Raw genomic sequence first — 15,958 nt, forward strand, 5'->3', positions numbered from 1 at the left:
GGGCCAGGATGAATTGTTAATGTGTGACTAAACTATCTTGCTGAACGTAAACACAACCCTAGAAGAAGACGGGTTGAAGATCTTCTGGTTTACATACTTGGTGGACCAGTCTGCCTGCGGGAATGCTCAATCCTCAAAGATCTTTATCTGAACTACCAAAGATGTCGGGTCCAAGCCAAGCCGAGAGGGCTGTTTTGGTAAGCAGAACTGGAATGATCATGACAAACTAGCTCACTAATAAATGGGTTAACCTTGGCTCGCTAGTTATTCACCGACGTCTAGATAGCTATTTTGCTAGCCAACTATTGATTGTTATTGTCATGAGTGTATATTTTCTCATGCGATCTTCTTGCGTGATTAAAAGGCACATTAAGGACGCCTGCTCTGTCCATGACAGACTGACCAGGTGAAAGATATGATCTCTTGTCACTTGTTAAATCCTCTTCAACCAGTGTAGACGAAGGGGAGGCAAGTTAAATAAGGATTTTTAAGACTTGAGAGATGGATTGTGTATGTGTGCCATTCAGAGGGTGAATGGGCAAGACAAAAGATTGAAGTGCCTTTTGAACGGAGTATGGTAGTAGTAGGTACCAGGTGCACCGGTTTGTGTCAAGAACTGCAAAGCTGCTGGGTTTTTCCACACTGTGGGAAGCATAGGAGTCAGCATCCCTGTACGACTCAATATTAGGGAGGCGTCCTTAATGTTTTGTACACTCACTGCTCTGCTGTCTTGCGTCGGCAAGCTCTGTTCTGCTGGTTGTCAATGACAACGTGATATACAGTATGATCCAAGTCCTCAGTCACATTGAATGATTGTCACATTTACCGCCTTCGATGGGTGAGGTCACTGCTGCCTTGCCATATATCTAGCCTTCTGTACACCGCTCGACCTATAGATCCATAGGTGTCAAGCGTCACATTCAGTCCTCAGGGGTGGGCTTCATCCAAGAACTCCCCAGTGAGAGAAGATATATGCAGGGCTTTCTATATAGCTAGCTAGTATACAGAAGCAGGTCTCTTAAAGCTACTGGTATGTATGTAGATACACAGGCACAAGAGCAACATGTCTCTGTTGCTTCCTGTCAGATGACATTTCTACCAGAGAATTAGAGGGAATCATTGTAATGCTATGATTCCTGCATTCAGGGAAGTAGAACCACAGCATTCTCAGAACACCAGTGGAATTCTAATTGGAACCATGATCATGTTATCATTCTAGAACAGAATAAGCCTATCTTGTTTATCTCCTCTCTTTCGCCCCTCTCTCATTCTCCCCAACCCTCTCTCGTTCTCTCCCTCCTTCCCTTCAGGAGGAGGAGTTTAACTGGTTGCTGAAAGAGGAGGTCCATGCTGTTTTGAAGCAGCTCCATGATATACTGAAGGTAAATATTAGCTCTGAGGTGATGTTTCTCTTTGGTACAGATCTAAGATCAGCTTCCTCTCTCCCTATCCTAACCTTACCGTTAGTGGGGAAAAACCCGGAACTGATCCAAGATCAGCATCTACAGTTGTGGCCAAAAGTTTTGAGAATGTCACAAATATTAATTTTCACAAAGTCTGCTGCCTCAGTTTGTATGATGGCAATTTGCATATACTCCAGAATGTTATGAAGAGTGATCAGATGAATTGCAATTAATTGCAAAGTCCCTCTTTGTCATGCAAATGAACTGAATCCCCCAAAAACATTTCCACTGCATTTCAGCCCCGCCACAAAAGGACCAGCTGACATCATGTCAGTGATTCTCTCTTTAACACAGGTGTGAGTGTTGATGAGGACAAGACTGGAGATCACTCTGTCATGCTGATTGAGTTTGAATAACAGACTGGAAGCTTCAAAAGGAGGGTGGTGCTTGGAATCATTGTTCTTCCTCTGTCAACCATGGTTGCCTGCAAGGAAACACGTGCCGTCATCATTGTTTTGCACAAAAAGGGCTTCACAGGCAAGGATATTGCTGCCAGTAAGATTGCACCTAAATCAACCATTTATCGGATCTTCAAGAACTTCAAGGAGAGGGGTTCAATTGTTGTGAAGAAGGCTTCAGGGGCACCAGGAAAGTCCAGCAAGCACCAGGACCATCTCCTAAAGTTGATTCTGATGCGGGATCGGGGCACCACCAGTACAGAGCTTGCTCAGGAATGGCAGCAGGCAGGTGTGAGTGCATCTGCACGCACAGTGAGGCGAAGACTTTTGGAGGATGGCCTGGTGTCAAGAAGGGCAGCAAAGAAGCCACTTCTCTCCAGGAAAAACATCAGGGACAGACTGATATTCTGCAAAAGGTACAGGGATTGGACTGCTGAGGACTGGGGTAAAGTCATTTTCTCTGATGAATCCTCTTTCCGATAGTTTGGTGCATCTGGCAAAAAGCTTGTCCGGAGAAGACGAGGTGAGCGCTACCATCAGTCCTGTGTCATGCCAACAGTAAAGCATCCTGAGACCATTCATGTGTGGGGTTGCTTCTCTGCCAAGGGAGTGGGCTCACTCACAATTTTGCCTAAGAACACAGCCATGAATAAAGAATGGTACCAACACATCCTCCGAGAGCAACTTCTCCCAACCATCCAGGAACAGTTTGGTGACGAACAATGCCTTTTCCAGCATGATGGAGCACCTTGCCATAAGGCAAAAGTGATAACTAAGTGGCTCGGGGAACAAAACATCGATATTTTGGGTCCATGGCCAGGAAACTCCCCAGACCTTAATCCCATTGAGAACTTGTGGTCAATCCTCAAGAGGCGGGTGGACAAACAAAAACCCACAAATTCTGACAAACTCCAAGCATTGATTATGCAAGAATGGGCTGCCATTAGTCAGGATGTGGCCCAGAAGTTAATTGACAGCATGCCAGGGCGGATTGCAGAGGTCTTGAAAAAGAAGGGTTAACACTGCAAATATTGACTCTTTGCATCAACTTCATGTAATTGTCAATAAAAGCCTTTGACACTTATGAAATGCTTGTAATTATGCTTCAGTATTCCATAGTAACATCTGACAAAAATATCTAAAGACACTGAAGCAGCAAACTTTGTGGAAATTAATATTTGTGTCATTCTCAAAACTTTTGGCCACGACTGTAGGATCAACCTCACCCAACAACTAAGTATTGACTCCATATGCTCAAAGAGCTCTGATCACAAGACAAGACAATGGTGTCACTGAGGTGTCTTAACACTGCTGAGTTGTCAATATTGGGTTGGACCTAGCTGTGGTATACTGACCCCATAGCCACAGAGGAGGATCCTTTAACAGGATATTATCATGACTAATGATAAACCATGTAGAACAAATGCATTTCAAGACATTTCAACTTTGGCTAGGTTGTTGTGTAACTAAATTCATCAAATGTTGTTTGATTTCGGTGTACTGTTGTCAGAGTTGATTGCTATTTGTACTCACGCTTCTCAATACATTTTATTGAGTTATTGATGGAGATATTTACAATGCTGTAACTAGATTGTGTACAGGTTTTCTATACTGAACCAAAATATAAACGCAACATGCAGCAATTTAATTGATTTTACTGAGTTACAGTTCATATGAGGAAATCAGTCAAATGAAATGTATTCATTAGGCCATAATCTATGGATTTCACATGACAGGGAATACAGATATGCATCTGTTGGTCACACATACCTTGCAAAACATTGGGCCTCACAATGGGCCTCAGGATCTCATCATGGTGTCTCTGTGCATTCAAATTACCATTGATTAAAATGCAGTTGTGTTTGTTGTCTGTAGCTTATGCCTGTCCATACCATAACCCCACTGCCACCATGGGGCCCATACCATAACCCCACCTCCACCATGGGCCCATACCATAACCCCACCTCCACCATGGGGCCCATACCATAACCCCACTGCCACCATGGGGCCCATACCATAACTCCACCTCCACCTCCACCATGGGGCCCATACCATAACCCCACCTCCACCATGGGGCCCATACCATAACCCCACTGCCACCATGGGGCCCATACCATAACCCCACTGTCACCATGGGGCCCATACCATAACTCCACCTCCACCATGGGGCCCATACCATAACTCCACCTCCACCATGGGGCCCATACCATAACTCCACCTCCACCATGGGGCCCATACCATAACCCCACTGTCACCATGGGGCCCATACCATAACTCCACCTCCACCATGGGGCCCATACCATAACCCCACTGTCACCATGGGGCCCATACCATAACTCCACCTCCACCATGGGGCCCATACCATAACTCCACCTCCACCATGGGGCCCATACCATAACCCCACCTCCACCATGGGGCCCATACCATAACCCCACCTCCACCATGGGGCCCATACCATAACCCCACTGTCACCATGGGGCCCATACCATAACCCCACTGCCACCATGGGGCCATACCATAACCCCACTGCCACCATGGGGCCCATACCATAACCCCACTGTCACCATGGGGCCATACCATAACCCCACTGCCACCATGGGCCCATACCATAACCCCACTGCCACCATGGGGCCCATACCATAACCCCACTGTCACCATAGGGCCCATACCATAACCCCACTGCCACCATGGGCCCATACCATAACCCCACTGTCACCATGGGGCCATACCATAACCCCACTGCCACCATGGGCCCATACCATAACCCCACTGCCACCATGGGGCCCATACCATAACCCCACTGTCACCATGGGGCCCATACCATAACCACACTGCCACCATGGGCCCATACCATAACCCCACTGTCACCATGGGGCCCATACCATAACCCCACTGCCACCATGGGGCCCATACCATAACCCCACTGTCACCATGGGGCCCATACCATAACCCCACTGCCACCATGGGGCCCATACCATAACCCCACTGCCACCATGGGGCCCATACCATAACCCCACTGCCACCATGGGGCCCATACCATAACCCCACTGTCACCATGGCGCCCATACCATAACCCCACTGCCACCATGGGCCCATACCATAACCCCACTGCCACCATGGGGCCCATACCATAACCCCACTGCCACCATGGGCCCATACCATAACCCCACTGCCACCATGGGGCCCATACCATAACCCCACTGTCACCATGGGGCACTCTGTTCACAACGTTGATATCAACAAACCGCTCACCCACACAACGCCATACACGTTGTGAGGCCGGTTGGACGCACTGCCAAATGCTCTAAAACGAGGTTGGAGGTGGCTTATAATAGAGAAATGAACATTCACTTTTCTGGCAACATCTCTGGTGGACATTCCTGCAGTCAGCATGCCAGTTGCACGCTTCCTCAACTTGAGACATCTGTGGCATTGTGTTGTATGACAAAACTGCACATTTTAGAGTGGCCTTTTATTGTCCCCAGCACAAGGTGCATCTGTGTAATGGTTATGCTGTTTAATCAGCTTCTTGATATGCCACACCTGTCAGGTGGATGGATTATCTTGGCAAAGGAGAAATGCTCACTAACAGGAATGTAAACAAGTTTGTACATAACATTTGAGAGAAAAAAGCTTTTTGTGCATATGGAACATTTCTGGGATCTTTTAATTCAGCTCATGAAACACTTTACATGTTGAGTTTATATTTTTGTTCAGTGCAGATTGTGTCTATATAACTAGATTGTGTACTATGTTTATGTCACCAGGAGGCATCCAGGAGGTTCTTCATTCCCACCCCAGGACTGGAGAGCCAACTGAAACAGGAGAACTTCATCCTGGGCAGCTCAACGTAAGACTTGGAGGGATTCATTCCTTGATTTGATTGGTTAATTGATCAGTTGGGTGATTGGTTGAGTTAGTGACTTTGATTCTTTATTAGCCATTTTAAAAACATTAAATGTGTCTCCTTGATTCATAGCAATACAATAGACAATGTAAGACAGAAAACATGAATATAATGTACATTATAAGAAACCCCATCTAGTCCAGCCTAACGAAGACCTGTTGTCATAGATTACAAACGCATGTCGGATTATGTTATTTACATTTACATTCCTTCTGGGGGAGGCAGGTAGTCTAGTGGGTAGAGCGTTGGGCCAGTAACCGAAAGGTTGCAAGATCAAATCCCTGAGCTGACAAGGTAAACATCTGTCGTTCTGCCCCTGAACAAGGCAGCTAACCCACTGTTCCTAGACCGTCATTGTAAATAACAATTTGTTCTTAACTGCCTTGCCTATAAAGGTAAAATAAAGGTAAAATAAAAAAATAGATTTAAAAATTCTCACACAACATGCATAACCAAAGCAAGTTATTTTCTAATGGTATTTTTTGGGGGGGTTAATGTGATACAATCGATAGAGCATGAAAATAGGCTTATTATTGATGCCTTGTTGCACCTATTTAAAGTTCAGAAGCCAGTCCCAACATCTCACCTGTGTGTGTGTGTGTGTGTGTGTGTGTGTGTGTGTGTGTGTGTGTGTGTGCGTGCTTCAGGTCCATGGCTGTACGTACTGTATGTGTCTTGGTTGAGGGGAAACCCCAGTCTGTTAACATTTGTTATAGTGGAGGGCTTGTTTATACATTACACAACCTTCTGTTTACAGACATCAACAACAAGTTTCTAATCTGCCGGGACTTGAGTCTATGACAAGGTGACATTATGACATAGGACTCAGGTCAACAGTAGTGTAGTGTGTAGGGGATAGGGTTCTATCTGGGACTTCCACAGTGTCGTTAAGACAGTCTTGTGAGTCCTGCTGTCTTGTCTTCGCAGCATGGACCAGGTGAAAGGAGTACTGACTCTACAGGGAGAAGCCCTGACTCAAGCTGTGAGTGTCTCATTCTCTGGTTGTAGACTATTCTCTGTAAACAGTCTCACTGGCAGTGTTTGGCTGTGTTTTAGTAGAGAACATGTTACTATGTCAGGTTCTTTCTGTAATGTGTTTTAGTAGAGAACATGTTACTATGTCAGGTTCTTTCTGTAATGTGTTTTAGTAGAGAGAACATGTTACTATGTCAGGTTCTTTCTGTAATGTGTTTTAGTAGAGAACATGTTACTATGTCAGGTTCTTTCTGTAATGTGTTTTAGTAGAGAACATGTTACTATGTCAGGTTCTTTCTGTAATGTGTTTTAGTAGAGAACATGTTACTATGTCAGGTTCTTTCTGTAATGTGTTTTAGTAGAGAACATGTTACTATGTCAGGTTCTTTCTGTAATGTGTTTTAGTAGAGAGAACATGTTACTATGTCAGGTTCTTTCTGTAATGTTCACCTTTTGTCTTCACAGGACATCAATCTGAAAACTGCTAAAAGCAACCAAGTGATGCATTTCACATTCAGGGATGATAAGCACTGGAAATTACAACAGGTACTGTGTGTGGGTGTGGGTGTGTGGGTGTGGGTGGGTGGGTGGTGGTTCAAGTTGTAAAGTCATGTGCACAAGGACAGTGAAATGCCTTTGTTGCGGCCTCTAAACCAAGGATCTAGATTCAGTCACTACTTTTTGTTGAGAGGAGGGTCGGGATTCAGAACAAAATAAAACAAATATTTATAGATTGTGAATTGACCAGAAGAAGCCTAAACAGATATAATATTAGACTAAAACATAATCATTTCAAACCTTGATTACATTTGGGGACATTGCCCTGCGTAGGGTGCCGTCTTCCAGATGGGAGGTTAAAACGGGTGTCCTGACTCTCTGTGGTCATTCAAAATCCCTTGGCATTTAATGTCAGAGTAGGGGTGTACACCCTGGTGTCATGGCTAAATACCCAACCAGGCCACATTCCTAAATTCCCATCTCTCCCTCAGATCTAATAATACTGACCCTGTCCCTGTCTCAGATCTAATAATACTGACCCTGTCCCCGTCTCAGATCTAATAATACTGACCCTGTCCCTGTCTCAGATCTAATAATACTGACCCTGTCTCAGATCTAATAATACTGACTCTGTCCCCGTCTCAGATCTAATAATACTGACCCTGTCCCTGTCTCAGATCTAATAATACTGACTCTGTCCCTGTCTCAGATCTAATAATACTGACTCTGTCTCAGATCTAATAATACTGACTCTGTCCCCGTCTCAGATCTAATAATACTGACCCTGTCTCAGATCTAATAATACTGACTCTGTCCCCGTCTCAGATCTAATAATACTGACTCTGTCTCAGATCTAATAATACTGACTCTGTCCCCGTCTCAGATCTAATAATACTGACTCTGTCCCCGTCTCAGATCTAATAATACTGACTCTGTCCCCGTCTCAGATCTAATAATACTGACTCTGTCTCAGATCTAATAATACTGACTCTGTCCCCGTCTCAGATCCAGGATGCTAGGAACCATGTGAATCAGGCTCTGCAGCTGCTGAGTGGTAGAGATGAGAGCTACCACTTTAAGACTGGGGCTGAGGTCAACAAGGTAGGAACACACACAAACACACACACACACACACACACACACACAGCTACCACTTTAAGACTGGGGCTGAGGGTAATGAGGTTAGTTTCCACCAGGGAAAACACTGATAATTACTGTCAGAAATAAACTGCTTTCTGTGTCATAGTGGAGCTAACAGAGCTAACAGAGCTAACAGAGCTAACAGAGCTAACAGAGCTAACAGAGCTAACAGAGCTAACAGAGATATCTGTTAGCCCTGATAGCTCTGTTATATCTGTTAGCTCTGTTAGCTCTGATAGCTCTGATAGCTCTGTTATATCTGTTAGCTCTGTTAGCTCTGTTAGCTCTGTTAGCTCTGTTAGCTCTGTTATATCTGTTAGCCCTGATAGAACAGAGCTAACAGAGCTAACAGAGCTATCAGGGAAGTGGTTTTCCTCTATTTTCTATATCTACACTACACATCCTTAGTCTACGCTACACCTCATTGACCTACGCTACACCTCATTGGCCTACGCTACACCTCATTGACCTACGCTACACCTCATTGACCTACGCTACACCTCATTGGCCTACGCTACACCTCATTGGCCTACGCTACACCTCATTGGCCTACGCTACACCTCATTGGCCTACGCTACACCTCATTGGCCTACGCTACACCTCATTGGCCTACGCTGCACATCATTGGCCTACGCTGCACATCATTGGCCTACGCTACACATCATTGGCCTACGCTACACATCATTGGCCTACGCTACACATCATTGGCCTACGCTACACATCATTGGCCTACGCTACACATCATTGGACTACGCTACACATCATTAGTCTACGCTACACATCATTAGTCTACACTACACACCTCATTGGACTGCACTACACATCATTATAAACTACACATCATTGGACTACGCTGCACATAATTGGACTACGCTGCACATCATTGGACTACGCTGCACATCATTGGACTACGCTGCACGTCATTGGACTACACATCATTATAAACTACACATCATTAGACTACACATCATTAGACTATGCTACACATTATTAGACTACACTGCACATCATTAGACTACACTACACATCATTATAGACTACACATCATTATAGACTACACATCATTATAGACTACACATCATTAGACTACACATCATTGGACTACGCTACACATCATTGGACTACGCTACACATCATTGGACTACGCTACACATCATTGGACTACACTACACATCATTACAGACTACACATCATTGGACTACACTGCACATCATTGGACTACGCTGCACATCATTGGACTACGCTACACATCATTGGACTACGCTGCACATCATTGGACTACGCTGCACATCATTGGACTACGCTGCACATCATTGGACTACGCTGCACATCATTGGACTACACTACACATCATTGGACTACGCTGCACAATATTGGCCTACGCTGCACGTCATTGGCCTACGCTGCACGTCATTGGACTACACGTCATTGGACTACACATCATTAGGCTGCACATCATTAGACTACACATCATTAGACTACACTGCACATCATTGGACTACGCTACACGTCATTGGACTACGCTACACATTATACTGCTCTACACATCATTGGACTACGCTACACATCATTGGACTACGCTGCACATCATTGGACTACACATCATTGGACTACACTGCACATCATTGGACTACGCTGCACATCATTGGACTACGCTGCACATCATTAGACTACAACTTTGCTCCACCATGTACCTGTTAATTACCTAGAACAACTTTTCCATCCCAGAGTGCATCTCTTCACCAGATCATTTCCTCTATATCTCAGGTTGTATTTGTTCCTAGTTGATCACTGTAGTTGATGATGACTGATGATGTCGTTGTTGTAGCTGATGGACGCGGTGATGCTCCAGCTGACCAGGGCTCGTAACCGCCTCACCACTCCAGCAGCCATGACCCTGCCGGAGCTGGCCACCAGCGGCCTCATGGTGAGTCTGCCATAGGTCATAGGTTATAGGTCATAGCAGAGAAACTGGTCTCGCCGTCTACTGTATGCAATTTACATCACAATGACTCTCTCTCTCTCTCTCTCTCTCTCTCCTTCTCCAGAAAATGTTCACTCCTCCAATGCCAGGCGATGTGATGGTGAACTTCTATATCAACCTGAGTAAGCTGTGTCTGACAGTCTACCAGCTGCACGCAATGCAGCCCAACACCACCAAGGTACACACTCACATTCACACTCTCCTGCAGATAGTCTGCGGATCGAATCCAGCCCTGAGACAACAAGATCACGGCTGTTAGTTCTGTAATCACATGTGGTATTGTGCAGATGCATCAGTTTGTCTACCTGTGGTGTTTCAACAGAACTTCAGGCCTTCTGGAAGCTCTGTGTTACACAACCCTGGAGCCATGTTGTAAGTTCTGTTTGATAACGGTTCACATCATGTCAGTCACTAACACTTTAGATGGGCTGTCTGTGGTCAGTACACACAGGATCTTTTCATGTCCATTCATATCTTGTTGATGTGAAGATATTAGTGTGTCTCTAACAATACTAACTACCGTTTTAAAAATATATTTTTTTGTCACTAGTCAGCAGCATAGTAAATGATGCTTGTTGGGTCTACCCCGGGTCCTCCCATTTCTGAATACTTTCACACACACACAGTTCCCAACTGTTTTAACACATACAGTGCCATTTCCAATACACCCAACTGCCTTCTTTTGTTGTTTTATTGTTGAACTCTTTCCCTGCTGTCTCCCCCAGTGAGCTGAACAATGCTAAGTTTGAGGTGAGCCAGGTTCACAAGGTGGAGTGTGTTGTCCCCTGGCTCAACAACACTCTGGTCTTCTTCACCATCTCACTGCAGCTCTGTCAGCAGCTCAAGGACAAGGTGGGTGACGTCTGTGGCAGCAGGACACTTTTTCAACACTCCATTGGTCCACAGAATACACTGAAGTGAATGAGTAGCTGTGATATTGGCATAGATTCAGGCTGGGTCCGTTGGTATGAAGTAGATGATTCACCTTGTTCAAGTGTGTCTGTAACTAAAGAAATGTCAGACTCAGAAAAGAGAAGACAGGGAGAGCTGTTTTGCTTCTGTAAAAAAGTTCTAAATGGTATGAAAAGGTAGTCATTGGAAACAAGAGTCTAAATCGACTGAGAAGCAGAGAAGTTGTGGCATATGTCCCAGAAAACCGTCAAACTGAAAGCTTACGTACAACGCCAAGGCACTTGTTTTGTGACCTATATTATAAAGTCTTTATTAAATTGGCTTACCATGACACATTAACTGGATTTTTCTCCTCCTCCTTCTAGATTTCCGTCTTCTCTAGTTTCTGGAACTACCGACCGTTCTAACCTCCTGCAGCTAGCTGACCGTCAGAATGCCTAGGTGTTCTAACCTCCTGCAGCTAGCTGACCGTCAGAATGCCTAGGTGTTCTAACCTCCTGCAGCTAGCTGACCGTCAGAATGCCTAGGTGTTCTAACCTCCTGCAGCTAGCTGACCGTCAGAATGCCTAGGTGTTCTAACCTCCTGCAGCTAGCTGACCGTCAGAATGCCTAGGTGTTCTAACCTCCTGCAGCTAGCTGACCGTCAGAATGCCTAGGTGTTCTAACCTCCTGCAGCTAGCTGACCGTCAGAATGCCTAGGTGTTCTAACCTCCTGCAGCTAGCTGACCGTCAGAATGCCTAGGTGTTCTAACCTCCTGCAGCTAGCTGACCGTCAGAATGCCTAGGTGTTCTAACCTCCTGCAGCTAACTGACCGTCAGAATGCCTAGGTGTTCTAACCTCCTGCAGCTAACTGACCGTCAGAATGCCTAGGTGTTCTAACCTCCTGCAGCTAGCTGACCGTCAGAATGCCTAGGTGTTCTAACCTCCTGCAGCTAACTGACCGTCAGAATGCCTAGGTGTTCTAACCTCCTGCAGCTAGCTGACCGTCAGAATGCCTAGGTGTTCTAACCTCCTGCAGCTAGCTGACCGTCAGAATGCCCAGGTGTTCTAACCTCCTGCAGCTAGCTGATCGTCAGAATGCCCAGGTGTTCTAACCTCCTGCAGCTAGCTGACCGTCAGAATGCCTAGGTGTTCTGTCCAAATCCTTCACACCAACCAACCCAGATAAAAGGGATGTCTTGAAAATATTGTCTGATTTGAAGTGGGTTTTGTTTGTATAATTTACAGGAGAACAGCCGGATCAAAGTCCATATACATTACCAGTGTTTAGTATTCCAGGGTTTAGGGCCCATCTGTGTGTTACAGCTGCTTTAATTCAGTCCCAAATCAACCCCTAGGCCCTAACCTCTAGACTACACTCCCTACTTGTGAAGAAAGTATAGGACTAAGCAATATGGTGGAGCTACTACCATATTGGTATATCTATCCAATACATTCAGTGTTTCCCCTAGTTGGGGGTCGTTAGCGCAATGACTGAAAGTCTATGGGAATGAATATAGGGGAAACGCTGCATGACTGGAAGTCTATGGGAATGAATATAGGGGAAACACTGCATGACTGGAAGTCTATGGGAATGAATATAGGGGAAACACTGCATGACTGGAAGTCTATGGGAATGAATATAGGGGAAACACTGCATGACTGGAAGTCTATGGGAATGAATATAGGGGGAACACTGCATGACTGGGAGTCTATGGGAATGAATATAGGGGAAACACTGCATGACTGGGAATCTATGGGAATGAATATAGGGGAAACACTGCATTCTGATCTAGACAAGTAGGGACTAGGGGTTGATTAAGGATTGGGTGCATGTATCTCTCTGTGCGTCATCTGTTGTATTTTGTTGTATAGTACTAACTTGGTTGGACCTCCCTGTTGTATAGTAATGACTTGGTTGGACCTCCCTGTTGTATAGTACTAACTAACTTGGACCTCCCTGTTGTATAGTACTAACTAACTTGGACCTCCCTGTTGGATAGTACTAACTAACTTGGACCTCCCTGTTGGATAGTACTAACTAACTTGGACCTCCCTGTTGTATAGTAATGACTTGGTTGGACCTCCCTGTTGGATAGTACTAACTAACTTGGACCTCCCTGTTGTATAGTACTAACTAACTTGGACCTCCCTGTTGGATAGTACTAACTAACTTGGACCTCCCTGTTGTATAGTACTAACTAACTTGGACCTCCTTGTTGTATAGTAATGACTTGAACCTCCTTGTTGTATAGTAATGACTTGGACCTCCATGTTGTATAGTACTAACTTGGACCTCCCTGTTGGATAGTACTAACTAACTTGGACCTTCCTGTTGGATAGTACTAACTAACTTGGACCTCCCTGTTGGATAGTACTAACTAACTTGGACCTCCCTGTTGGATAGTACTAACTAACTTGGACCTCCCTGTTGTATAGTACTAACTAACTTGGACCTCCCTGTTGGATAGTACTAACTTGGACCTCCCTGTTGGATAGTACTAACTTGGACCTCCCTGTTGGATAGTACTAACTTGGACCTCCCTGTTGGATAGTACTAACTTGGACCTCCCTGTTGGATAGTACTAACTTGGACCTCCCTGTTGGATAGTACTAACTTGGACCTCCCTGTTGGATAGTACTAACTTGGACCTCCCTGTTGGATAGTACTAACTAACTTGGACCTCCCTGTTGGATAGTACTAACTTGGACCTCCCTGTTGGATAGTACTAACTTGGACCTCGTTATGAATCAGCTTGTGTTATTGTTTGTCTGAAACACTCTTGTTACTGAATACTAACGTTCCTCCTCTCCACATAGTTATACCCTTTTCACACTATAATAGCGACCAAAAATGTGCTGTAGTAGCTCAGATATTTTTTATTTTATGGTTTATTTGGGTAGGGACCGATACAAACACATTGTCTTCTCCTACACAGTTCCAGCATCTATGGTTAATGAGTAACCAGACCAGCTTGGTTTGCTCAGCAGTGTGAAAAGGTATTGGAAACAACATTTGTCAAGCAGATTGTCATACTGTGGTAAATAATACTGTTATTTTGTGTAGACTACGCTACTCAGCAGAAGTATATGTTTGTGACATGAAACAGTGTTACCGGGTCTCTTCATAGTGATATTAACTTGTAGGTTTCTGACTCTATATTCCTTGGAATGATGCTTTATGTCAAGTATAAAGGAAAACGGATATTCCCAGCTTTGAAGGGTAAACGTTCATGCCTCCTCAACGATAAGCTATTATTCGTCATTGTATCAGTTAATTTCAATGTGTTGTTAGCAAATGTTTTGATTTATTCAATTGTTTATTTTTGCACTTGTTACTTGATGATTCCCTGTGAAGTGAATATCCATTCCAATGCTGAACAAAAATAATTATTACAGCAAGTGTTTTAATATATTTTGAGATGTATATGTTGTGGACCATATGATCTATTATCTGTGCAGTAAAGAGATGTTATACAGGAGTGTTCGGTCAGTCAATCAGGACAGATTCAATACAAAATATTATTGAATCATTTCAATGATACAATGTACATGTTTCAACATTGAATCAATACTACTACAATATCTATGATTCCTCATTAAATACGCTTAAGAAGTTACGTTTTAAAGTACACGTTAAACGAAGTACAAAACTTTGGCTTTGTGAACTCGGGTTGATTCTACTACGTAAAGAGTGGTGCCCATTTTTTCATGAACCGTTAGTGAAAGGCCTTTTATCTTCTGGTTGTGACACTCAGTGACTTTTCACCTTGCTCTCCTTTCTGGTGTCCTAGCAACAACTGCTAGCCGTGCAGAGAACAAGTAAACAAACTGATTCATATGACTTTCCACCATTAGACGGCAGCTAAAACGGGTTACCACAGGGAGTGCAACATTTTCCACCAGTCAAAGTAAATAGAACCAGAATGAAGACGAGTTATACAACTCTTGGTTTGGCACAGAGATAAAGGTGAAAATTCCGTAAATTCCGGACTATAAACCGCAACTTTTTTCCCAGGCTTTGAACCTCGCGGCTTAAACAATGACGCGGCTAATATATGGATTTTTCCCGCTTTCAATTTTTTTTCTTCCAAAAAAACACATTCTGTGACGTGCTCAGTTTTTTGGAGGCATGAAGCTTTCATTAGACCAATGAAATTGCCGAACGGGTTAAGGTCAAACAACTTTTTTGTTTACTGTTTAGATTAAATCGAGCGCTCTCAAACTTCCCATCATTCTGATTACGGTAGTCATTTTGTCACCCTCATCATGGCAAAGACACGGAGAAATGCATATGATGCAGCTTTCAAGTTGAAGGCGATTGATCTGGCTGTTGGAAAAGGAAATAGAGCTGCTGCACGGGAGCTTGGTCTTAATGAGTCGATGATAAGACGTTGGAAACAGCAGCGTGAGGAATTGACTCAGTGCAAAAAGACAACTAAAGCTTACTGCTCATTTTTTATTTTTTTACAAGCCGTGTTTCGTTAAAGCCTATTTATTTTTGTTACAAGCCGTGTTTCGTTAAAGCCTATTTATTTTTGCTACAAGCCGTGTTTCGTTAAAGCCTATTTATTTTTGCTACAAGCCGTGTTTCGTTAAAGCCTATTTATTTTTGTTACAAGCCGTGTTTCGTTAAAGCCTATTTATTTTTGTTACAAGCCGTGTTTCGTTAAAGCCTATTTATTTTTTGTTACAAGCCGT

At 44.1% G+C, this 15,958-nt stretch overlaps 1 protein-coding gene and 1 long non-coding RNA gene across 6 annotated transcripts; one reads left to right on the forward strand and one right to left on the reverse strand.

The window, feature by feature from the left end:
* Positions 1 to 12,443, forward strand: LOC115208526 (protein rogdi homolog). 2 transcript variants are annotated; one of them, XR_003881195.1, is made up of 12 exons: positions 1 to 197; positions 1,311 to 1,382; positions 5,629 to 5,711; positions 6,696 to 6,750; positions 7,209 to 7,289; positions 8,247 to 8,342; positions 10,210 to 10,308; positions 10,430 to 10,543; positions 10,688 to 10,737; positions 11,091 to 11,217; positions 11,643 to 12,277; positions 12,407 to 12,443. XR_003881195.1 is itself a non-coding variant. In XM_029776657.1 (11 exons), exons 1-11 carry the CDS (start codon positions 123 to 125, stop codon positions 11,682 to 11,684), a joined length of 894 nt encoding a protein of 297 aa, XP_029632517.1. In that variant the 5' UTR covers positions 1 to 122; the 3' UTR covers positions 11,685 to 12,443. The 2 variants fall into 2 exon arrangements, 1 of the variants encoding a protein (XP_029632517.1); XM_029776657.1 differs by having other exon boundaries at positions 11,643 to 12,443.
* Positions 12,444 to 13,085: 642 nt separating this feature from the next.
* LOC115208538 (uncharacterized) lies at positions 13,086 to 15,312 on the reverse strand. Of its 4 annotated transcripts, none has more exons than XR_003881199.1 (3): positions 13,910 to 15,312; positions 13,682 to 13,713; positions 13,086 to 13,525 (listed from the first exon to the last, which is right to left on the reverse strand). It is a non-coding gene; the product is annotated as an uncharacterized LOC115208538 (long non-coding RNA). The 4 variants fall into 4 exon arrangements; XR_003881201.1 differs by having other exon boundaries at positions 13,086 to 13,437; positions 13,554 to 13,713; XR_003881197.1 differs by having other exon boundaries at positions 13,086 to 13,469; positions 13,554 to 13,713.
* Between the last annotated feature and the right edge of the window lie 646 nt (positions 15,313 to 15,958).

This window comes from Salmo trutta, chromosome 1 (genome assembly GCF_901001165.1).
Source record: "Salmo trutta chromosome 1, fSalTru1.1, whole genome shotgun sequence".
NCBI lineage: Eukaryota > Metazoa > Chordata > Actinopteri > Salmoniformes > Salmonidae > Salmo > Salmo trutta.